Source organism: Pleurodeles waltl, chromosome 8 (genome assembly GCF_031143425.1).
Source record: "Pleurodeles waltl isolate 20211129_DDA chromosome 8, aPleWal1.hap1.20221129, whole genome shotgun sequence".
Classification (NCBI taxonomy): domain Eukaryota; kingdom Metazoa; phylum Chordata; class Amphibia; order Caudata; family Salamandridae; genus Pleurodeles; species Pleurodeles waltl.
Window position 1 is genome coordinate 1543612625 of NC_090447.1, and position 25254 is coordinate 1543637878.

General features: G+C 52.7%; 1 protein-coding gene across 2 annotated transcripts in view; it reads right to left on the reverse strand.

Moving 5' to 3' along the window:
* Positions 1-25254, reverse strand: part of MAN1A2 (mannosidase alpha class 1A member 2) — a 315131-nt gene that overhangs the window by 46853 nt on the left and 243024 nt on the right. For both annotated transcript variants that reach the window (XM_069203015.1, XM_069203014.1), the window contains exons 9-10: positions 23413-23506; positions 6905-7020 (exon numbers count right to left, since the gene is read on the reverse strand). In XM_069203015.1, the coding sequence (XP_069059116.1) occupies positions 6905-7020; positions 23413-23506 (210 nt within the window). The remainder of the gene's footprint in view (positions 1-6904; positions 7021-23412; positions 23507-25254) is intronic.

A 25254-nucleotide genomic window follows, 5' to 3' on the forward strand; every position in this document is an offset into this window, starting at 1 on the left:
GCCATGTCCTGAGAGCCCCCATCTTACTGCCTGTGAAAGCCAACACACCCCTCAGCCATGTCCTGAGAGCCCCCCATCTTACTGCCTGTGAAGGCCAACGCACCCCTCACCCTTGTCATGAGAACCCCCATCTTACTGCCTGTGAAAGCCAACACACCCCTCAGCCATGTCCTGAGAGCCCCCCATCTTACTGCCTGTGAAAGCCAACGCACCCCTCACCCTTGTCATGAGAACCCCCATCTTACTGCCTGTGAAAGCCAACAAACCCCTCAGCCACGTCCTGAGAGCCCCCCATCTTACTGCCTGTGAAAACCAACACACCCCTCAGCCATGTCCTAAGAGCCCCCCATCTTACTGCCTGTGAAAGCCAACACACCCCCCAGCCATGTCCTGAGAGCCCCCATCTTACTGCCTGTGAAAGCCAACACACCCCTCAGCCATGTCCTGAGAGCCCCTCATCTTACTGCCTGTGAAAACCAACACACCCCTCAGCCATGTCCTGAGAGCGCCCCTCATCTTACTGCCTGTGAAAGCCAACACACCCCTCAGCCATGTCCTGAGAGCCCCTCATCTTACTGCCTGTGAAAACCAACACACCCCTCAGCCATGTCCTGAGAGCCCCCCATCTTACTGCCTGTGAAAGCCAACACACCCCTCAGCCACGTCCTGAGAGCCCCCGATCTTACTGCCTGTGAAAGCCAACACACCCCCCAGCCATGTCCTGAGAGCCCCCCATCTTACTGCCTGTGAAAACCAACACACCCCTCAGCCATGTCCTGAGAGCCCCCCATCTTACTGCCTGTGAAAGCCAACACACCCCTCAGCCACGTCCTGAGAGCCCCCGATCTTACTGCCTGTGAAAGCCAACACACCCCCCAGCCATGTCCTGAGAGCCCCCCATCTTACTGCCTGTGAAAACCAACACACCCCTCAGCCATGTCCTGAGAGCCCCTCATCTTACTGCCTGTGAAAACCAACACACCCCTCAGCCATGTCCTGAGAGCCCCCCATCTTACTGCCTGTGAAAGCCAACAAACCCCTCAGCCACGTCCTGAGAGCGCCCCTCATCTTACTGCCTGTGAAAGCCAACACACCCCTCAGCCATGTCCTGAGAGCCCCCCATCTTACTGCCTGTGAAAGCCAACGCACCCCTCACCCTTGTCATGAGGTCCCCCATCTTACTGCCTGTGAAAGCCAACAAACCCCTCAGCCACGTCCTGAGAGCCCCCCATCTTACTGCCTGTGAAAACCAACACACCCCTCAGCCATGTCCTGAGAGCCCCCCATCTTACTGCCTGTAAAAGCCAACACACCCCTCAGCCATGTCCTGAGAGCCCCCCATCTTACTGCCTGTGAAAGCCAACGCACCCCTCACCCTTGTCATGAGAACCCCCATCTTACTGCCTGTGAAAGCCAACAAACCCCTCAGCCACGTCCTGAGAGCCCCCCATCTTACTGCCTGTGAAAACCAACACACCCCTAAGCCATGTCCTGAGAGCCCCCCATCTTACTGCCTGTGAAAACCAACACACATATCATGAGAGCACCCCTTGACTACTGCCCATCCAAGCAAAGAAAACCCTGAGTCAGTGCCCTGAAAGTGTGACTTGTCTCAGTGTCTGCCAAAGTAACAAAACCCTCAGTCAGTGTCCTGAGAGCGCCCCTTGTCTCAGAGCCTGCCAAAGTAACAAAACCCTCAGTCAGTGTCCTGAGAGCGCCCCTTGTCTCAGAGCCTGCCAAAGTAACAAAACCCTCAGTGTCCTGAGAGCGCCCCTTGTCTCAGAGCCTGCCAAAGTAACAAAACTCTCAGTCAGTGTCCTGAGAGCGCCCCTTGTCTCAGAGCCTGCCAAAGTAACAAAACTCTCAGTCAGTGTCCTGAGAGCGCCCCTTGTCTTACTGCCCCTCAAAGCTAACAAAACCCTCAGTCAGTGCTCTGAGAGTGCCCCAAGTCTTATAAAACACACAGTCAATGTCCAGAGAGCACCCTTGTCTCATAGAACCCTCAGCGACTGCCCCTTGTCTCATAAGACACCCAGTCAATGTCCTGAGAACGCCCCTTGTCTCATAAGACACCCAGTCGATGTCCTGAGAACGCCCCTTGTCTCATAAGACACCCAGTCGATGTCCTGAGAGCGCCCCTTGTCTCATAAGACACCCAGTCAATGTCCTGAGAGCGCCCCTTGTCTCATAAGACACCCAGTCGATGTCCTGAGAGCGCCCCTTGTCTCATAAGACATCCAGTCAATGTCCTGAGAGCGCCCCTTGTCTCATAAGACACCCAGTCGATGTCCTGAGAGCGCCCCTTGTCTCATAAGACACCCAGTCGATGTCCTGAGAGCGCCCCTTGTCTCATAAAACCCTCAGCAAGTGCCCCTTGTCTCATAAGACAACCAGTCGATGTCCTGAGAGCGCCCCTTGTCTCATAAGACACCCAGTCGATGTCCTGAGAGCGCCCCTTGTCTCATAAGACACCCAGTCAATGTCCTGAGAGCGCCCCTTGTCTCATAAGACACCCAGTCAATGTCCTGAGAGCGCCTCTTGCCTCATAAAACCCTCAGCGAGCGCCCCTTGTCTCATAAGACACCCAGTTGATGTCCTGAGAGCGCCCCTTGTCTCATAAGACACCCAGTCGATGTCCTGAGAGTGCCACTTGTCTCATAATAAACACAGTCTACGTCCTGAGAGCGTCGCTTGTCTCAAAACCCTCAGCGAGCGCCCCTTGTCTCATAAGACACCCAGTCGATGTCCTGAGAGCACCCCTTGTCTCATAAGACACCCAGTCAATGTCCTGAGAGCACCCTGGTCTCATAAGACACCCAGTCGATGTCCTGAGAGCGCCCCTTGCCTCATAAAACCCTCAGCGAGCGCCCCTTGTCTCATAAGACACCCAGTCAATGTCCTGAGAGCGCCCCTTGTCTCATAAGACACCCAGTCGATGTCCTGAGAGCGCCCCTTGTCTCATAAGACACCCAGTCGATGTCCTGAGAACGCCCCTTGTCTCATAAGACACCCAGTCGATGTCCTGAGAGCACCCCTTGTCTCATAAGACACCCAGTCAATGTCCTGAGAGCACCCTGGTCTCATAAGACACCCAGTCGATGTCCTGAGAGCGCCCCTTGCCTCATAAAACCCTCAGCGAGCGCCCCTTGTCTCATAAGACACCCAGTCAATGTCCTGAGAGCGCCCCTTGTCTCATAAGACACCCAGTCGATGTCCTGAGAGCGCCCCTTGTCTCATAAGACACCCAGTCAATGTCCTGAGAGCGCCCCTTGTCTCATAAGACACCCAGTCGATGTCCTGAGAGCGCCCCTTGCCTCATAAAACCCTCAGCGAGCGCCCCTTGTCTCATAAGACACCCAGTCAATGTCCTGAGAGCGCCCCTTGTCTCATAAGACACCCAGTCGATGTCCTGAGAGCGCCCCTTGTCTCATAAGACACCCAGTCAATGTCCTGAGAGCGCCCCTTGTCTCATAAGACACCCAGTCGATGTCCTGAGAGCGCCCCTTGTCTCATAAGACACCCAGTCAATGTCCTGAGAGCGCCCCTTGTCTCATAAGACACCCAGTCGATGTCCTGAGAGCGCCCCTTGTCTCATAAGACACCCAGTCGATGTCCTGAGAGCGCCCCTTGTCTCATAAAACCCTCAGCAAGTGCCCCTTGTCTCATAAGACAACCAGTCGATGTCCTGAGAGCGCCCCTTGTCTCATAAGACACCCAGTCGATGTCCTGAGAGCGCCCCTTGTCACATAAGACACCCAGTCGATGTCCTGAGAGCGCCCCTTGTCTCATAAGACACCCAGTCAATGTCCTGAGAGCGCCCCTTGCCTCATAAAACCCTTAGCGAGCGCCCCTTGTCTCATAAGACACCCAGTTGATGTCCTGAGAGCGCCCCTTGTCTCATAAAACACCCAGTCGATGTCCTGAGAGTGCCACTTGTCTCATAATAAACACAGTCTACGTCCTGAGAGCGTTGCTTGTCTCAAAACCCTCAGCGAGCGCCCCTTGTCTCATAAGACACGCAGTCGATGTCCTGAGAGCGCCCCTTGTCTCATAAGACACCCAGTCGATGTCCTGAGAGCGCCCCTTGTCTCATAAGACACCCAGTCGATGTCCTGAGAGTGCCCCTTGTCTCATAATAAACACAGTCTACGTCCTGAGAGCGTCGCTTGTCTCAAAACCCTCAGCGAGCGCCCCTTGTCTCATAAGACATCTAGTCAATGTCCTGAGAGCGCCCCTTGTCTCATAAGACACCCAGTCGATGTCCTGAGAGCGCCCCTTGTCTCATAAGACACCCAGTCGATGTCCTGAGAGCGCCCCTTGCCTCATAAAACCCTCAGCGAGCGCCCCTTGTCTCATAAGACACCCAGTCGATGTCCTGAGAGCGCCCCTTGTCTCATAAGACACCCAGTCGATGTCCTGAGAGAGTCGCTTGTCTCATAAAACCCTCAGCGAGCGCCCCTTGTCTCATAAAACCCTCAGCGAGCGCCCCTTGTCTCATAAGACATCTAGTCAATGTCCTGAGAGCGCCCCTTGTCTCATAAGACACCCAGTTGATGTCCTGAGAGCGCCCCTTGTCTCATAAGACACCCAGTTGATGTCCTGAGAGCGCCCCTTGTCTCATAAGACACCCAGTCGATGTCCTGAGAGCGCCCCTTGTCTCATAAGACACCCAGTCAATGTCCTGAGAGCACCCTTGTCTCATAAGACACCCAGTCGATGTCCTGAGAGCGCCCCTTGCCTCATAAAACCCTCAGCGAGCGCCCCTTGTCTCATAAGACACCCAGTTGATGTCCTGAGAGCACCCCTTGTCTCATAAGACACCCAGTCGATGTCCTGAGAGCGCCTCTTGTCTCATAAGACACCCAGTCGATGTCCTGAGAGCGCCCCTTGTCTCATAAGACACCCAGTCAATGTCCTGAGAGCACCCTTGTCTCATAAGACACCCAGTCGATGTCCTGAGAGCGCCCCTTGTCTGACCGACCATGGCCCGAAAGTCATCTCCCATGTCTGATCTCATGAACCAACCGAGCCAAGTCCAGCAATGGACACACTCATGATGATACAAATACCTCCCTTGCCCGCTACAAAGAGGGCATCAGGGCACTGGACTGCATCCCAGACCAGATGGACTAGAGCCGGAGGGTTACCAGAACCATGGTTCATCGTTTCCCACCCTCAAGGACCCTCCTCTCGCCCACACACAACCAGAGACAGAAATTCCTAGTAAATGGTCATTTTGGAACCCTCCGAAAGCTCCATCTATTGCGCGAGGTTTTCCTGCCAGTCCTTGACATTCTGTTTTACTGTGGGCTGAACTCAGCCTGTATCAATGCTATTTAACCAATGTGATTTAATAATGACCTGTATAAATGCTATTTAATAATGACACATATCGATGCTATTTAATAAGGACTGTATCGATGTTGTTTATAAAGACATATATCGATGCTATTTAATAATGATTTGTATCGTTGCTATTTATAATGACATGTATCAATGCTATTTAATAATAATGATTTGTATCAATGCTATTTATAATGATATGTATCAATGTTATTTATAATATGTATCAATGCTATTTAATAATGACCTGTATCGATGCTATTTACAATGAAATGTACCAATGCTATTTAATTACATACATTGATGCTATTTAATAATGAGACGTATAGATGGTATTATTAATGACCTGTATCAATACTGTTTATAATGACCTGTATCGATGCTATGTACAATGACATGTATCAATGGTATTAATAATGACCTGTATCGATGCTATTTAATAATGACCTGTATCAGTGCTATTTAATAATGAACTGTAACAATGCTATTTATAATGACCTGTATCGATGCTATTTACAATGACATGCATCGATGGTATTAATAATGACCTGTATCGATGCTATTTACAATGACTTGTATCAATGCTATTTATAATGACCTGTATCGATGCTATTTACAATGATTTGTATTGATGGTATTAATAATGACCTGTATCGATGCTATTTACAATGACTTGTATCAATGCTATTTATAATGACCTGTATCGATGCTATTTACAATGACATGCATCAATGGTATTAATAATGACCTGTATCGATGCTATTTACAATGACTTGTATCAATGCTATTTATAATGACCTGTATCGATGCTATTTACAATGACATGTGTCGATGGTATTAATAATGACCTGTATTGATGCTATTTACAAAGACATGTATTGATGGTATTAATAATGACCTGTATCGATGCTATTTACAATGACTTGTATCAATGCTATTTATAATGACCTGTATCGATGCTATTTACAATGACTTGTATCAATGCTATTTATAATGACCTGTATCGATGCTATTTACAATGACATGCATCGATGGTATTAATAATGACCTGTATCGATGCTATTTACAATGACATGCATCGATGGTATTAATAATGACCTGTATCGATGCTATTTACAATGACTTGTATCAATGCTATTTATAATGACCTGTATCGATGCTATTTACAATGACATGTGTCGATGGTATTAATAATGACCTGTATTGATGCTATTTACAAAGACATGTATTGATGGTATTAATAATGACCTGTATCGATGCTATTTACAATGACATGCATCGATGGTATTAATAATGACCTGTATTGATGCTATTTACAAAGACATGTATTGATGGTATTAATAATGACTTGAATCAATGCTATTTACAATGACAAGTATCAATGGAATTAATAATGACCTGTATCGATGCTATTTGATAACGACCTTTATCAGTGCTATTTATAATGACCTGTATCGATGCTATTTACAATGACATGTATCGATGGTATTAATAATGACCTGTATCAATGCTATTTGTCAATGATCTTTGGACTGGGGTTGTCGTGCTCAGAGCCCCTTACCTCAATGGCATCATCGTACATCTTCCTCGCTTCCGTGTCCGTCTTCTCCGACATCAGCCATGCCTTGAGCAAGTACTCATAGAAGCTGTCCCCCAGGCCACCCACTGAGGTGTGATCTGCAACAGAAAGCAGGAGACGATGTCGAGTATTCAGACCTCAGTAAACCCCCTCCTTCTCCGAGACACTGATCTGAGACCCCTTCGCTAGGCTATGTCTCCTCTATGCCTGTCCCTGAGGCTGCACGGTCCCTCACAACCCAAGGCCTCTCTCAGCTTTAAACTCCCTCCTTCTCCGAGACACTGATCTGAGACCCCTTCGCTAGGCTATGTCTCCTCTATGCCTGTCCCTGAGGCTGCACGGTCCCTCACAACCCAAGGCCTCTCTCAGCTTTAAACTCCCTCCTTCTCCGAGACACTGATCTGAGACCCCTTCGCTAGGCTATGTCTCCTCTATGCCTGTCCCTGAGGCTGCACGGTCCCTCACAACCCAAGGCCTCTCTCAGCTTTAAACTCCCTCCTTCTCCGAGACACTGATCTGAGACCCCTTCGCTAGGCTATGTCTCCTCTATGCCTGTCCCTGAGGCTGCACGGTCCCTCACAACCCAAGGCCTCTCTCAGCTTTAAACTCCCTCCTTCTCAGAGACACTGATCTGAGACCCCTTCGCTAGGCTATGTCTCCTCTATGCCTGTCCCTGAGGCTGCACGGTCCCTCACAACCCAAGGCCTCTCTCAGCTTTAAACTCCCTCCTTCTCCGAGAAACTGATCTGAGACCCCTTCGCTAGGCTATGTCTCCTCTATGCCTGTCCCTGAGGCTGCACGGTCCCTCACAACCCAAGGCCTCTCTCAGCTTTAAACTCCCTCCTTCTCCGAGACACTGATCTGAGACCCCTTCGCTAGGCTATGTCTCCTCTATGCCTGTCCCTGAGGCTGCACGGTCCCTCACAACCCAAGGCCTCTCTCAGCTTTAAACTCCCTCCTTCTCCGAGACACTGATCTGAGACCCCTTCGCTAGGCTATGTCTCCTCTATGCCTGTCCCTGAGGCTGCACGGTCCCTCACAACCCAAGGCCTCTCTCAGCTTTAAACTCCCTCCTTCTCAGAGACACTGATCTGAGACCCCTTCGCTAGGCTATGTCTCCTCTGTGCCTGTCCCTGAGGCTGCACGGTCCCTCACAACCCAAGGCCTCTCTCAGCTTTAAACTCCCTCCTTCTCAGAGACACTGATCTGAGACCCCTTCGCTAGGCTATGTCTCCTCTGTGCCTGTCCCTGAGGCTGCACGGTCCCTCACAACCCAAGGCCTCTCTCAGCTTTAAACTCCCTCCTTCTCCGAGACACTGATCTGAGACCCCTTCGCTAGGCTATGTCTCCTCTATGCCTGTCCCTGAGGCTGCACGGTCCCTCACAACCCAAGGCCTCTCTCAGCTTTAAACTCCCTCCTTCTCCGAGACACTGATCTGAGACCCCTTCGCTAGGCTATGTCTCCTCTATGCCTGTCCCTGAGGCTGCACGGTCCCTCACAACCCAAGGCCTCTCTCAGCTTTAAACTCCCTCCTTCTCCGAGACACTGATCTGAGACCCCTTCGCTAGGCTATGTCTCCTCTATGCCTGTCCCTGAGGCTGCACGGTCCCTCACAACCCAAGGCCTCTCTCAGCTTTAAACTCCCTCCTTCTCCGAGACACTGATCTGAGACCCCTTCGCTAGGCTATGTCTCCTCTATGCCTGTCCCTGAGGCTGCACGGTCCCTCACAACCCAAGGCCTCTCTCAGCTTTAAACTCCCTCCTTCTCCGAGACACTGATCTGAGACCCCTTCGCTAGGCTATGTCTCCTCTATGCCTGTCCCTGAGGCTGCACGGTCCCTCACAACCCAAGGCCTCTCTCAGCTTTAAACTCCCTCCTTCTCCGAGACACTGATCTGAGACCCCTTCGCTAGGCTATGTCTCCTCTATGCCTGTCCCTGAGGCTGCACGGTCCCTCACAACCCAAGGCCTCTCTCAGCTTTAAACTCCCTCCTTCTCCGAGACACTGATCTGAGACCCCTTCGCTAGGCTATGTCTCCTCTATGCCTGTCCCTGAGGCTGCACGGTCCCTCACAACCCAAGGCCTCTCTCAGCTTTAAACTCCCTCCTTCTCCGAGACACTGATCTGAGACCCCTTCGCTAGGCTATGTCTCCTCTATGCCTGTCCCTGAGGCTGCACGGTCCCTCACAACCCAAGGCCTCTCTCAGCTTTAAACTCCCTCCTTCTCAGAGACACTGATCTGAGACCCCTTCGCTAGGCTATGTCTCCTCTATGCCTGTCCCTGAGGCTGCACGGTCCCTCACAACCCAAGGCCTCTCTCAGCTTTAAACTCCCTCCTTCTCAGAGACACTGATCTGAGACCCCTTCGCTAGGCTATGTCTCCTCTATGCCTGTCCCTGAGGCTGCACGGTCCCTCACAACCCAAGGCCTCTCTCAGCTTTAAACTCCCACCTTCTCAGAGACACTGATCTGAGACCCCTTCGCTAGGCTATGTCTCCTCTATGCCTGTCCCTGAGGCTGCACGGTCCCTCACAACCCAAGGCCTCTCTCAGCTTTAAACTCCCTCCTTCTCAGAGACACTGATCTGAGACCCCTTCGCTAGGCTATGTCTCCTCTATGCCTGTCCCTGAGGCTGCACGGTCCCTCACAACCCAAGGCCTCTCTCAGCTTTAAACTCCCTCCTTCTCAGAGACACTGATCTGAGACCCCTTCGCTAGGCTATGTCTCCTCTATGCCTGTCCCTGAGGCTGCACGGTCCCTCACAACCCAAGGCCTCTCTCAGCTTTAAACTCCCTCCTTCTCAGAGACACTGATCTGAGACCCCTTCGCTAGGCTATGTCTCCTCTATGCCTGTCCCTGAGGCTGCACGGTCCCTCACAACCCAAGGCCTCTCTCAGCTTTAAACTCCCTCCTTCTCCGAGACACTGATCTGAGACCCCTTCGCTAGGCTATGTCTCCTCTGTGCCTGTCCCTGAGGCTGCACGGTCCCTCACAACCCAAGGCCTCTCTCAGCTTTAAACTCCCTCCTTCTCAGAGACACTGATCTGAGACCCCTTCGCTAGGCTATGTCTCCTCTATGCCTGTCCCTGAGGCTGCACGGTCCCTCACAACCCAAGGCCTCTCTCAGCTTTAAACTCCCTCCTTCTCAGAGACACTGATCTGAGACCCCTTCGCTAGGCTATGTCTCCTCTATGCCTGTCCCTGAGGCTTCACGGTCCCTCACAACCCAAGGCCTCTCTCAGCTTTAAACTCCCTCCTTCTCAGAGACACTGATCTGAGACCCCTTCGCTAGGCTATGTCTCCTCTATGCCTGTCCCTGAGGCTGCACGGTCCCTCACAACCCAAGGCCTCTCTCAGCTTTAAACTCCCTCCTTCTCAGAGACACTGATCTGAGACCCCTTCGCTAGGCTATGTCTCCTCTATGCCTGTCCCTGAGGCTGCACGGTCCCTCACAACCCAAGGCCTCTCTCAGCTTTAAACTCCCTCCTTCTCAGAGACACTGATCTGAGACCCCTTCGCTAGGCTATGTCTCCTCTATGCCTGTCCCTGAGGCTGCACGGTCCCTCACAACCCAAGGCCTCTCTCAGCTTTAAACTCCCTCCTTCTCAGAGACACTGATCTGAGACCCCTTCGCTAGGCTATGTCTCCTCTGTGCCTGTCCCTGAGGCTGCACGGTCCCTCACAACCCAAGGCCTCTCTCAGCTTTAAACTCCCTCCTTCTCAGAGACACTGATCTGAGACCCCTTCGCTAGGCTATGTCTCCTCTGTGCCTGTCCCTGAGGCTGCATGGCCCCTCCTTAGGCTACGCCTCCTCTGTGCCTGTCCCTGAGGCTGGAAGGTCTCTCTTAGGCTCTGTCTCCTCTGTGCCTGTCCCTGAGGCTGCACGGTCCCTCACAACCCAAGGCCTCTCTCAGCTTTAGTAAACTCCCTCCTTCTCTGACACTCAGCTGATCACTCTCCCCGAGGGGCAGCTGTCCCGACGCTCCTCTAAGCTAAGGCTGCATGGCCCCTCGTCAACAAAGGTCTCTCAGGTCCAAGAACAACCTCCTCCTCCTACACTCTGACCTGAGATCTATTCCCGAGGCTACGCTTCCTGGGAAACAGCATTTACAAAGCAGCAATAACCACACAGTGGCTTCACTATGCATATGTCTGCACCATACATGCCTTTAGACCAAAATTGTATGGCACAACCATGTGAGATGGTCCCAAGGGGTGGCACTCCGTGAGAGGTACGATCCCACAGGACAGCATCCTGCAAGAGGTACAACCCCAAAGAACGGCACCCCACAAGCGGTATGGTATTGAGGGACAGCAAACAGCACCAGGATACCCTCCTGGGTGATAGTGCACTCTACAAATCTGTCTAACCTAACGTCCATTCACGTAAAGCGCTTTGATGTGCAGGTGCCACTTTGAGTCCCCTGCAGAAGTGAGAGAGAAACAACCTCCGCCGGCAGAGGTGGCAGAATTTTGGTCACTCCAACGCAGAGTTCCGGCCAAACTCTGCCAACTGCTGCTTGGCGGAGTTCATTTTCACGCATGGTTCACCAACAGTACGTTGGTAAGCAAGAACGGATGTCCCCTAGCGAGATTTTCGGGTGCGAACGGCCACTAGCGGTCCCGCACGTTGGCAGTGAAAAAGCAGACGCTCGAGTAGAAAATCTACTCGAGCAGCAGCAAGATCAGCTCCAGCAGCGGCGTCCTCTGGCGCACCGCATGGTGTTATAGGCCTGATTTCTCAGCACCGAGCGAGCTCCCAGCGCTAAAAATCAACTCAAGCAGCGCGACAAGCCTATGTAATGTAACTCCGCTGAATTCCACAGAATGAAGTTCCACAAGTTCCGCCCACCCCGAGACCTTCACTAGTGCAGCCAGAGGAAGGGGTGATCATTTCCAGTTTGAGGGGACAGGGGGCTTCGGCATCCAACCACCAATACTGAACAAGGTGGGATCTCAGTATCCAAGTCCCTGAGGCTGCATGCCCCCCCCCTTAGGCTATGCCTCCTCTGTGCCTGTCCCTGAGGCTGCATGTCCCCCCCCCCCCTTAGGCTATGCCTCCTCTGTGCCTGTCCCTGATGCTGCATGCCCCCCCCTAGGCTATGCCTCCTCTGTGCCTGTCCCTGAGGCTGCATGCCCCCCTTAGGCTATGCCTCCTCTGTGCCTGTCCATGAGATTGCATGCCCCCCCTTAGGCTATGCCTCCTCTGTGCCTGTCCCTGAGGCTACATGCCCCCCCACTTAGGCTAAGCCTCCTCTGTGCCTGTCCCTGAGGCTCCATGCCCCCCTTAGGCTACGCCTCCTCTGTAACTGTCCCTGAGGTTGCATGGCCCCTCCTTAGGCTATACCTCCTCTGTGCCTGTCCCTGAGGCTGCATGCCCCCCCCCCCTTTAGGCTATGCCTCCTCTGTGCCTGTTCTGAGGCTGCATGCCCTCCCCCCCTTAGGCTATGCCTCCTCTGTGCCTGTCCCTGAGGCTACAGGCCCCCCCCTTAGGCTATGCCTCTGTGCTGCATCCCCCCCCCCTTAGGCTACGCCTCCTCTGTGCCTGTCCCTGAGGCTGCATGCCCCCCCCTTAGGCTATGCCTCCTCTGTGCCTGTCCCTGAGGCTGCATGCCCCACCCCCCCTTAGGCTATGCCTCCCCTGTGCTGCATCCCCCCCACCCCCCTTAGGCTATGCCTTCTCTGTGCCTCTCCCTGAGGATGGATGCCCCCCCACCCTCCAAGGCCCCTCAGTTCCAGTAAACCCCCCTTAGTACCTTGTTTCCCCCTCCATTAGAGACAGCTACGCCGCCTCCACTCTGCGGTCTCGTGTAACCACAGCCCCCCTCCCAGGTGCCATGTCCCGGATGTAATTACATCCTGGAGTGCTGCCACACGCCGTAAATTACAGTTGGGTTAGTCTCTGTCAAGGGCAATCTATTAGTGCCAAGAAATGATGATCTGCAGCTCGTGGCGCTGTGCCAGGCGGGGGCTTCTGGTGGCCACAGCCTCTCGGATGCAAGGGTGTCTGTTCCTGTAGCGTCTAATGGGAAGCTGAGGGCTTCGCAACACTACCCTGGCACCACTGGCAACCCACGACCCCTGCCCGACAGAGCTGCGACTCAGGGAGTGCGCTAGGACCCCCATGCCTCATCCAAGGCACCACTGCCCAGGGTGGCAAAGTCTCAGGGCAAAGGCAACAATAACCGCCGTCACTACTGCCACAAACATTGCCAAAGCCAATAGGTCTCTCCTCTGAGAACTAATGGCTCCGCGAATGCCTTTGGTTCATGCTGTACGGGGCAGAGCACAGTATGAGGGGGAGAAGGAGAGAAGGTGGAGGAGAGAACAACACGAGTGAAACATGGAGCACGCAGGGGAAATAAGTACATGGACGAGAGAGAACCTGCAACATGGAGGGTGAGAAGTACACAAGGAGGCAGCTGGAAAACACATGCACTCTCATTAAGCGCTTAAGCAAAAAGAAACAAGTATTTCCCTAAAGTGAGCAGTGCAAGGGCATAAGTGAAGGGCTATGCTTCAGGGGAGGGATGAACACAAGATGGACAAGGTAAGCAATCGAATAGGAAGCAAGCAAATGAAAGTGATAATGAAGCCGTCCAATGGTAGTCACTGGGCGGGCTCTATCTCCACAGTAACTTGTCTTGGTGAGCTGACAACAGGTCTTTGCAGCTAGAAAGCTTGCGTTGTCTGATAGGCTCACTCTAAAAAAAAAATAATAATAAAAAGGAGCCGGAGGGCAGCCTTTTCTGCACCTGGATATTCAGAGACACCCTGTCAGGAGCCCCCAGGGAGCATTATCAGGAGATAATGCACTCTATACAAGGTTTATACAATGGGTTTGTAGTGCATAAAGTGGGACAGCGAGGCATAGTTTGTTGTGCATAAAGTGGCACAGCGAGGCATAGTTTGTTAGGCATATAGTGGCACAGCGTGGCATAGTTTGTTAGGCATATAGTGGCACAGTGTGGCATAGTTTGTTAGGCATATAGTGGCACAGCGAGGCATAGTTTGTTAGGCATATAGTGGCACAGCGTGGCATAGTTTGTAGTGCATATAGTGGCACAGCGAGGCATAGTTTGTAGTGCATAAAGTGGGACAGCGAGGCATAGTTTGTTGTGCATAAAGTGGCACAGCGAGGCATAGTTTGTTAGGCATATAGTGGCACAGCGTGGCATAGTTTGTTAGGCATATAGTGGCACAGCGAGGCATAGTTTGTTAGGCATATAGTGGCACAGCGTGGCATAGTTTGTAGTGCATATAGTGGCACAGCGAGGCATAGTTTGTAGTGCATATAGTGGCACAGCGAGGCATAGTTTGTAGTGCATATAGTGGCACAGCGAGGCATAGTTTGTTGTGCATAAAGTGGCAGAGCGAGGCAGTTTGTAGTGCATATAGTGGCACAGCGAGGCATAGTTTGTAGTGCATATAGTGGCACAGCGAGGCATAGTTTGTTGTGCATAAAGTGGCACAGCGAGGCATAGTTTGTTGTGCATATAGTGGCGCAGCGAGGCATAGTTTGTTGTGCATATAGTGGCGCAGCGAGGCATAGTTTGTTGTGCATAAAGTGGCACAGCGTGGCATAGTTTGTTGTGCATAAAGTGGCACAGAGTGGCATAGTTTGCTGTGCATAAAGTGGCACAACGTGGCATAGTTTGTTGTGCATACAGTGGCACAGCGTGGCATAGTTTGCTGTGCATAAAGTGGTACAGCGAGGCATGGGTTTGTTGTGCATATAGTGGCACAGCGAGGCATAGTTTGTTGTGCATAAAGTGGTGCAGCAACACATGCGTTTGTTGATCATACAGTGCTGCAGACAGGCGCAGTTTGTGCTGCGCAAAGTGGCATGGATTCACATGGCAGGTGAGGTGCCTGGATGGGGTGGGAGTGAGGGTGCACCCCCGCCCCGTGGGCTAGAAGAGAGTGTGAGGTGTTGTAGGAGGCCTCTGAGCCCCCTCCACCCTCTGCCACCAGCAGCACCAGGACTGGAGCAGACGGTGCCCACCACCCTGGGCCCTGTGCCACCAGCAGCACCAGGACTGGAGCAGACGGTGCCCACCACCCTGGGTCCTGTGCCACCAGCAGCACCAGGACTGCAGCAGACGGTGCCCACCACCCTGGGCCCTGTGCCACCAGCAGCACCAGGACTGGAGCAGACGGTGCCCACCACCCTGGGCCTTGGGCCACCAGCAGCACCAGGACTGGAGCAGACGGTGCCCACCACCCTGGGCCCTGGGCCACCAGCAGCACCAGGACTGGAGCAGACGGTGCCCACCACCCTGGGCCCTGGGCCACCAGCAGCACCAGGACTGGAGCAGACGGTGCCCACCACCCTGGGCCCTGTGCCACCAGCAGCATCAGGACTGCAGCAGACGGTGCCCACCACCCTGGGCCCTGTGCCACCACCACCACTCGAAGCAGACGGTCTGTCCGAAGAGCCTCTTTGCTGATGAAGTTTTTAAATATTAATTAGCCAGTCTCCAATACCACCATCTGCTCAGCCTCGTGGGCCCTCAGCAGTTGGCACGAGGGATGCTCTGCTATGTCTCTCAACAGTTCTTGTTTTTAAGTGAGATTTTCTTAAACGTCGGAGGACTGAGAAGCAAACAGCGCTTGGAATTCACTGGGAACTTGTAAATAATACTTCAGTTACTTGTTGGCAATTCCCTTCCTTACATTACTGAGTCCATACAACACACACTTCTCCCTCCGTCAAGAGGATACAATACCCCGATCCCTTGCCTCCTCCTGCACGACACCGAACTCCATTCACCAGAACCATTTACATCCATGCACGAGAGAGGCAGGAGGGAAGTCACCCCAGGACAAGAGGTAATTTCACGGATGGTGACCTCTGCCAGCCCCTCAGAGATGCTCAGGACAAGAAGTAATGATGACCTCTGCCAGCCCCTCAGGGATGCTCAGAACAAGAAGTAATGGCTCAGAGGCGTGGAAGGTGACCAGTGCCTGACCCTCAGAGATGCTCAGAACAAGAAGTAATGATGACCTCTGCCAGCCCCTCAGGGATGCTCAGAACAAGAAGTAATGGCTCAGAGGCGTGGAAGGTGACCTCTGCCAGCCCCTCAGAGATGCTCAGGACAAGAAGTAATGGCTCTGAGGCGCGGAAGGTGACCTCTGCCAGCCCCTCAGGGATGCTCAGGACAAGAAGTAATGCCTCAGAGGAAGGTGACCTGTGCCAGCCCCTCAGGGATGCTCAGAACAAGAAGTAAGGGCTCTGAGGCGCGGAAGGTGACCTCTGCCAGCCCCTCAGGGATGCTCAGAACAAGAAGTAATGGCTCTGAGGCACGGAAGGTGACCTCTGCCACCCCTCAGGGATGCTCAGAACAAGAAGTAATGGCTCTGAGGCGCGGAAGGTGACCTCTGCCAGCCCCTCAGGGATGCTCAGAACAAGAAGTAATGGCTCTGAGGCGCGGAAGGTGACCTCTGCCAGCCCCTCAGGGATGCTCAGAACAAGAAGTAATGGCTCTGAGGCGCGGAAGGTGACCTCTGCCAGCCCCTCAGGGATGCTCAGAACAAGAAGTAATGGCTCTGAGGCGCGGAAGGTGACCTCTGCCAGCCCCTCAGGGATGCTCAGAACAAGAAGTAATGCCTCAGAGCGTGGAAGGTGACCTCTGCCAGCCCCTCAGAGATGCTCAGAACAAGAAGTAATGCCTCAGAGCGCAGAAGGTGACCTCTGCCAGCCTCTCAGAGATGCTCAGAACAAGAAGTAATGATGACCTGTGCCAGCCCCTCAGAGATGCTCAGAACAAGATGTAATGGCTCAGCGTCATGGCAGCTGACCTCTGCCAGCCCCTCAGGGATGCTCAGAACAAGAAGTAATGCCTCAGAGGCACGGAAGGTGACCAGTGCCTGACCCTCAGAGATGCTCAGAACAAGAAGTAATGGCTCAGAGGCGTGGAAGGTGACCTCTGCCAGCCTCTCAGAGATGCTCAGGACAAGAAGTAATGCCTCAGAGGAAGGTGACCTGTGCCAGCCCCTCAGAGATGCTCAGAACAAGAAGTAATGCCTCAGAGGCACGGAAGGTGACCTCTGCCAGCCTCTCAGAGATGCTCAGAACAAGTAGTAATGGCTCAGAGGCATGGAAGGTGACCTCTGCCAGCCCCTCAGAGATGCTCAGAACAAGAAGTAATGGCTCAGAGGCGTGGAAGGTGACCTCTGCCATCCTCTCAGAGATGCTCAGAACAAGAAGTAATGCCTCAGAGGCGTGGAAGGTGACCTCTGCCAGCCTCTCAGAGATGCTCAGAACAAGCAGTAATGGCTCAGAGGCACAGAAGGTGACCTCTGCCAGCCTCTCAGAGATGCTCAGTACAAGAAGCAATGGCTCAGAGGCACGGAAGGTGACCTCTGCCAGCCTCTCAGAGATGCTCAGCACAAGAAGTAATGCCTCAGAGGCACGGAAGGTGACCTCTGCCAGCCTCTCAGAGATGCTCAGCACAAGAAGTAATGCCTCAGAGGCGTGGAAGGTGACCTCTGCCAGCCTCTCAGAGATGCTCAGAACAAGAAGTAATGCCTCAGAGGCACGGAAGGTGACCTCTGCCAGCCTCTCAGAGATGCTCAGTACAAGAAGTAATGGCTCAGAGGCATGGAAGGTGACCTCTGGCAGCCCCTCAGAGAGAGGTTCTGCCCACCTGAAGGTCTGGGCTGCACAGAGCAGATACCTGCCCTGGGCATACCCGCTCCTTCACAGATGCATCTGCAGAAACATTGCCTGTTCTTATCAGATCTCCTGGAAGGAACACTGCGCCTGGACCGTCTTCATCCATCCAGGCTCCCATTCTGTCCTGCTGGCACCTATATATCCTAAATAAAGCCTGGTGGAGAAACGTCATCTAGAAGGAGCCACGAGTGAAGGGCTTGTGGACAGAGCAGCGGCAGGAGCACGGTAGGATGTGAAGGTAGGTGGGGTTGACCATGAGGGTCAGTCTGTGGAGTAAGGGGATGATAAGGAGGACTGAGGTGGGTATGAGCGGCAGAGACAGCTCCGAGGACGGATCTGCCGGTGGTACCCGGACTGGAGGCCCAGGCAGATCCTTGGGGCCCAAAGGCATGCCAGAGGGAACAAGAAGAGTGCCAAAGACATGCAACATAGCCTCTTCGAAGGCCTGGATTTGATGTGCTGTTGCCAATGATCCAGGAAACTCGGTGTGCATTGGTATCAACGGAGGAATCGGCACCACGGCGATCAGGAGCGAGACAGAGCTACACGCTGAGACCCTACGGGATGCGCATGGTCACTCCTCACTCCCTGAAAGATCAACTTGTTGATTGAGCACACGAAGGTCATCGAGGCACAGTCACCACGAAGGTCATCGAGGCACAGTGACCATGAAGGTCATTGAGGCGCAGTGACCACGAAGGTCATCGAGGCGCAGTGAGAACAAAGGCTGAGGAGCAGTGAACACAAAGGTCATCAAGGCACACTGACCATGAAGGCCACTGAGGTGCATTAACATGAAGGTCATCAAGGCGCTGACCAATAAGAGCCTCCTGCGACAGATGGTCTGGGAACCATTCTGTGATGAATTTGTGTAAAAATATAAGTAGACGAAGCACACCTGAGGAACTACAAACATCACAGCTTCCCACCAGTGCATGGAGAGAGGCTGCAGGAGACTTCTGTGGGACCAGGGCCAGTGGTCAATGCCTGATGGTGGCCACTGGTGAATGATCAAGCTTCCCTGAAGTGATGTCTCTTTCCAGCACAGCATCTGAGGTGGTCATCCAAGCTTTCACCAAACCCATCTCTACTCTTGGCATCCCCACACTGGTTGAGATAGATAAAGGGTTCAGCTTTGCGGAGGGAACTCAAAGAATCTGTCTCCAAACATCAGGCGATAGTGGCCCCATGGCCTCAGGCAGGGAGCACAGTGGGGAGTTTCACAACACCCTCAAAAAGACGCTTTAAATGGTCAGGCGGACAGAGAAGTGTGCCAGGTGCCTCTCCCACTGAACCCTTGTTTGGTGAGAAGATTGGCAGCCACATCTCTCACCCATGATGCCCTTGGCTTCAAGTTACTTGGGAGTGGGAGCAATCTCGAGATGCTGCCCGAAAAACCAAGACAAATCCCTACCCTCACACCTCTCCCACACTCACATCTCTCTCACCCGCACACCTCTCGCACCTCCACACCACCCCCACCCCATTTCTCCAACCCTCACACCTCTCCCACCCACACACCTCTCCCCGCTCCCACCCTCACACCTCCCGCACGCCACATCATTCCCACCCTCACAACTCTCCATAACCCTCACCCCTTGTAGGAGGCTGGACTGGCTTGTAGTGAGTACCAAGGGGTACTTGCACCTTGCCCCAGGCCCAGTTATCCCTTATTAGTGTATACGGTGTCTAGCAGCTTAGGCTGATAGATAATGGTAGCTTAGCAGAGCAGCTTAGGCTGAACTAGGAGACGTGTGAAGCTACTACAGTACCACTTAGTGTCATATGCACAATATCATAAGAAAACACAATACACAGTTATACTAAAAATAAAGGTACTTTATTTTTATGACAATATGCCAAAGTATCTTAGAGTGTACCCTCAGTGAGAGGATAGGAAATATACACAAGATATACATACACAATAGCAAAAATATGCAGTATAGTCTTAGAAAACAGAGCAAACAATGTATAGTTACAATAGGATGCAATGGGTAAACATAGGGATAGGGGCAACACAAACCATATACTCCAAAAGTGGAATGCGAACCACGAATGGACCCCAAACCTATGTGACCTTGTAGAGGGTCGCTGGGACTATTAGAAAATAGTGAGAGTTAGAAAAATAACCCTCCCCAAGACCCTGAAAAGTGAGTGCAAAGTGCACTAAAGTTCCCCAAGGACAAAGAAGTCGTGTTAGAGGAATAATGCAGGAAAGACACAAACCAACAATGCAACAACTGTGGATTTCCAATCTAGGGTACCTGTGGAACAAGGGGACCAAGTCCAAAAGTCACAAGCAAGTCGGAGATGGGCAGATGCCCAGGAAATGCCAGCTGCGGGTGCAAAGAAGCTTCTACTGGACAGAAGAAGCTGAGGTTTCTGCAGGAACGAAAAGGGCTAGAGACTTCCCCTTTGGTGGACGGATCCCTCTCGCCGTGGAGAGTCGTGCAGAAGTGTTTTCCCGCCGAAAGAACGCCAACAAGCCTTGCTAGCTGCAAATCGTGCGGTTAGCGTTTTTGGACGCTGCTGTGGCCCTGGAGGGACCAGGAGGTCGCAAATTGGACCAGGAGAGAGAGGGGACGTCGAGCAAGACAAGGAGCCCTCTCTGAAGCAGGTAGCACCCGGAGAAGTGCCAGAAACAGGCACTACGAGGATGCGTGAAACGGTGCTCGCCGAAGTTGCACAAAGGAGTCCCACGTCGCCGGAGACCAACTTAGAAAGTCGTGCAATGCAGGTTAGAGTGCCGTGGACCCAGGCTTGGCTGTGCACAAAGGATTTCCGCCGGAAGTGCACAGGGGCCGGAGTAGCTGCAAAAGTCGCGGTTCCCAGCAATGCAGCCCAGCGAGGTGAGGCAAGGACTTACCTCCACCAAACTTGGACTGAAGAGTCACTGGACTGTGGGGGTCACTTGGACAGAGTCGCTGGATTCGAGGGACCTCGCTCGTCGTGCTGAGAGGAGACCCAAGGGACCGGTAATGCAGCTTTTTGGTGCCTGCGGTTGCAGGGGGAAGATTCCGTCGACCCACGGGAGATTTCTTCGGAGCTTCTGGTGCAGAGAGGAGGCAGACTACCCCCACAGCATGCACAAGCAGGAAAACAGTCGAGAAGGCGGCAGGATCAGCGTTACAGAGTTGCAGTAGTCGTCTTTGTTACTATGTTGCAGTTTTGCAGGCTTCCAGCGCGGTCAGCAGTCGATTCCTTATCAGAAGGTGAAGAGAGAGATGCAGAGGAACTCGGCTGAGCTCTTGCATTCGTTATCTGAAGTTTCCCCAGAGACCGAGACCCTAAATAGCCAGAAAAGAGGGTTTGGCTACCTAGGAGAGAGGATAGGCTAGCAACACCTGAAGGAGCCTATCACAAGGAGTCTCTGACGTCACCTGGTGGCACTGGCCACTCAGAGCAGTCCAGTGTGCCAGCAGCACCTCTGTTTCCAAGATGGCAGAGGTCTGGAGCACACTGGAGGAGCTCTGGACACCTCCCAGGGGAGGTGCAGGTCAGGGGAGTGGTCACTCCCCTTTCCTTTGTCCAGTTTCGCGCCAGAGCAGGGCTAAGGGGTCCCCTGAACCGGTGTAGACTGGCTTATGCAGAATTGGGCACATCTGTGCCCAACAAAGCATTTCCAGAGGCTGGGGGAGGCTACTCCTCCCCTGCCTTGACACCATTTTCCAAAGGGAGAGGGTGTCACACCCTCTCTCAGAGGAAGTTCTTTGTTCTGCCATCCTGGGCCAGGCCTGGCTGGACCCCAGGAGGGCAGATGCCTGTCTGAGGGGTTGGCAGCAGCAGCAGCTGCAGTGAAACCCCAGGAAGGGCAGTTTGGCAGTACCAGGGTCTGTGCTACAGACCACTGGGATCATGGGATTGTGCCAACTATGCCAGGATGGCATAGAGGGGGCAATTCCATGATCATAGACATGTTACATGGCCATATTCGGAGTTACCATTGTGAAGCTACATATAGGTAGTGACCTTTATGTAGTGCACGCGTGTAATGGTGTCCCGCACTCACAAAGTTCAGGGAATTGGCTCTGAACAATGTGGGGGCACCTTGGCTAGTGCCAGGGTGCCCTCACACTAAGTAACTTTGCACCTAACCTTTACCAGGTAAAGGTTAGACATATAGGTGACTTATAAGTTACTTAAGTGCAGTGTAAAATGGCTGTGAAATAACGTGGACGTTATTTCACTCAGGCTGCAGTGGCAGGCCTGTGTAAGTATTGTCAGAGCTCCCTATGGGTGGCAAAAGAAATGCTGCAGCCCATAGGGATCTCCTGGAACCCCAATACCCTGGGTACCTCAGTACCATATACTAGGGAATTATAAGGGTGTTCCAGTAAGCCAATGTAAATTGGTAAAATTGGTCACTAGCCTGTTAGTGACAATTTGAAATAAATGAGAGAGCATAACCACTGAGGTTCTGGTTAGCAGAGCCTCAGTGAGACAGTTAGGCACCACACAGGGAACACATACATATAGGCCACAAACTTATGAGCACTGGGGTTCTGACTAGCAGGGTCCCAGTGACACATAACAAACATACTGAAAACATAGGGTTTTCACTATGAGCACTGGGCCCTGGCTAGCAGGATCCCAGTGAGACAGTGAAAAGACCCTGACATACACTCACAAACAGGCCAAAAGTGGGGGTAACAAGGCAAGAAAGAGGCTACTTTCTCACACCCCTCCACAGCTTCACACCTATCCCCCCTCACACCTCTTCCACAATCTAACCACTCCCACACTAACACCTCTCTCACCCTCACACCTCACGTACTTCCACACCACTCCCACCCCATCTCTCCAACCCACACACCTCTCCCGGCTCCCACCATCACATCTCTCTCACCCTCACACCTCTACACCACTCCCACCCTCACACCACTCGTACCTCCACAACTTCACACCTCTCCCACCCTCACACCTCTCACTTCTCACCTCCACACCTCTCTCACCCTCACATCTCTCACCTGCACACCTCTCGCACCTCCACACCACTCCCCCATCTCTCCTACCCTCACACCTCTCCTACCCACACACCTCTCCCCGCTCCCACCCTCACACCTCCCCGTCACATCATTCCCACCCTCACAACTCTCCATAACCCTCACACCAGTCGCACCTCCACAGCTTCACACCTATCCCACCCTCACACCTCTTCCACACTCTCACCACTCCCACACTAACACCTCTCTCACCCTCACACCTCGCGCACCTCCACACCAATCCCACCCCACCTCTCCAACCCTCACACCTCTCCCACCCACACACCTCTCTCTGCTCCCACCCTCACATCTCTCCCACCCTCACACCTCCTGCACTCCACATCCTTACCACCCTCACAACTCTCCATAACCCTCAGACCAGTCGCACCTCCACAGCTTCACACCTATCCCATCGTCACACCTCTTCCATACTCTCACCACTCACACTAACACCTCTCTCACCCTCACATCTAGCGCACCTCTACACCACTCCCACCCTCACATCTCTCCCACACTCACACCATTTGTACCTCCACAGCTTCACACCTCTCCCACCCTCACACTTCTCACCTCTCACCTCCACACCTCTCTCACCTTCACACCTCTTGCACCTCCACACCCACCCTCATATCTCTCCAACCCTTACACACCTCGCACTTCCACAGCTTCACACCTCTCTCACCCTAACAACTCTCCCACCTTCATACCTCTCACACCGCCACACCTCTCCCACCTCCACACCTCTTCCACCCTCACACTTCCCCCACTCTCACACCTCTCCCATCCTCACACTTCTCAATCAAGGAGAGCGGGCAGTGCCACACTTACGCTGCCCCCAGCGCCCTGTCCGCGGGTTCAGGTAGTTGGGGTACAGGCCATTGGGGCGGTCCATCTTCTGGAGAAGCTTCCGGATGTGCATGACCTGGAAGTGAAAAGAGCCAAGACTGTCAATCACAAACAGAGGTCAAGAGACACACAACCCTACTGCACGTCAGACATCAGACTGCACACAGTCACACACCTGCCAATCACAAGCAGATGTCAAGAGATACACAACCCTATTGAATGTCAGACACCAGACTGCACACACAATCACCAGTCAATCACAAGCAGAGGGCAAGAAACACACAACCCTGCTGCACGTCAGACATCAAACTGTGCACACCCACTCACCTGTCAATCACAAGCAGAGGTCAGGAGACACATGACCCTACTGTATGCCAGACAGCAGTCTACACACAGACACTCACCTGTCAATCACAAGCAGAAGTCAAGAGACACACGACCCTACAGCAGTTTTGAAGTTGCTTTCTGGAAGAAACTGTCTGTCTTTCTTTAAGAGATGCTATCAGGCCATCTTTGTTTTTTGGCAATGTATTACTAGAGGGAGGGTTGGTGTTGAGGGTGAGTCCAGGTGAACTGGCATTCAGTGACTTAAGATTCGAAGCCGTCAAACTTCAGGTCACTGCACAGGGCTTGAACTATAGATTGCTTGATGGTCTTTGAAAATCGAAGGATTTTAGTCTTGGTTGGGTCTCAAGAAGGCGCTGGACACCCAGGTCTGGATGATGTGCAAGCAGTGTCTGAGGCATTGGGCAACTGGATAAGAGGAGACCTTCGAGCTGCTTATGTATTATCGTCATACTGGTGAGCGCTGATTCTGTTATCTGCGAGTAGAGCGCCAAGCAGCTCCATTTCAAGAATGAAGGTGAGAGAAGACAGTATGGAACTCTGGGGATCTCCACATGAGATCTTGTGTGACCTGGAGGTGCCCATGTGAACACGCTGGTGTCGGCTGGAAAAGTAGGAGGAGAACCAGTGAAGGACACTGCTGGTGAATCCCATTTGTTGCTCAAGGGTATGTATGAAGGTGGGATGGTCATGTGTGCCTAGGCACCTAAGAGGCCTAGGAATACCAGGAGACAGGGATCATCTTCATCTATGGTCAGGAAAGCGTAGTTTACGAGGTACAAGGTGGTGGTCCCAATGCTGCAGCGTGACCTGAAGCCAGACTGGCAGTGGTGCAGGAGACGGTTATCATTGATGTGACCGTGGAGTTGAACACAGACTGCTTCTGTAATGGTCTTCCTTGGGAATGACAAGAGTGCGATGGGCCGGTCGTTGGCGAGCTCATCGTGGTCTTGTGTAGGTTTCTTTAGATGAGGGAGGATTTGACATGTATCAAGAGATTCTGGGAAGATCCCTTGAGCGAGAGAGGAATTGTCAGTGGTAAGTAGAGGTATGAGAGCGTGCCCGGAGAGCTCTGATGAAGGATGATGGTAACACCTCATCTTCATAAGAAGTGGCTTTGAGGGACTTGAGTATCTCACCCAAATCTGGGAGAGCGCGGGCTTTGGAGGATTATGATTGGAAGACTGCATGCGAAGAGGAGTGCATGAGATGACACACTTTTGGTATTGTCAATGTAGTAGGGGCTAATGGCATTGCACATTTCTGTGCCATGAGGAATAGGTGTGTGCAGCAGGGGGTTGGAGCAATGCTTGACTGTCTTGAGGAGCGTTCTGCTTCTGTTGGTGGTTTCACTGACGGTGTTGCTAAGTGCTGAGCTTTGGCTGATGTGATGAGCTGTCTACAGTATTGAGAGGCCCTCGGGAGCTCTGTTTTTTCTTCCATTTTCTTTCCTGTCTGCAAATGGATAGCTTATTGTCA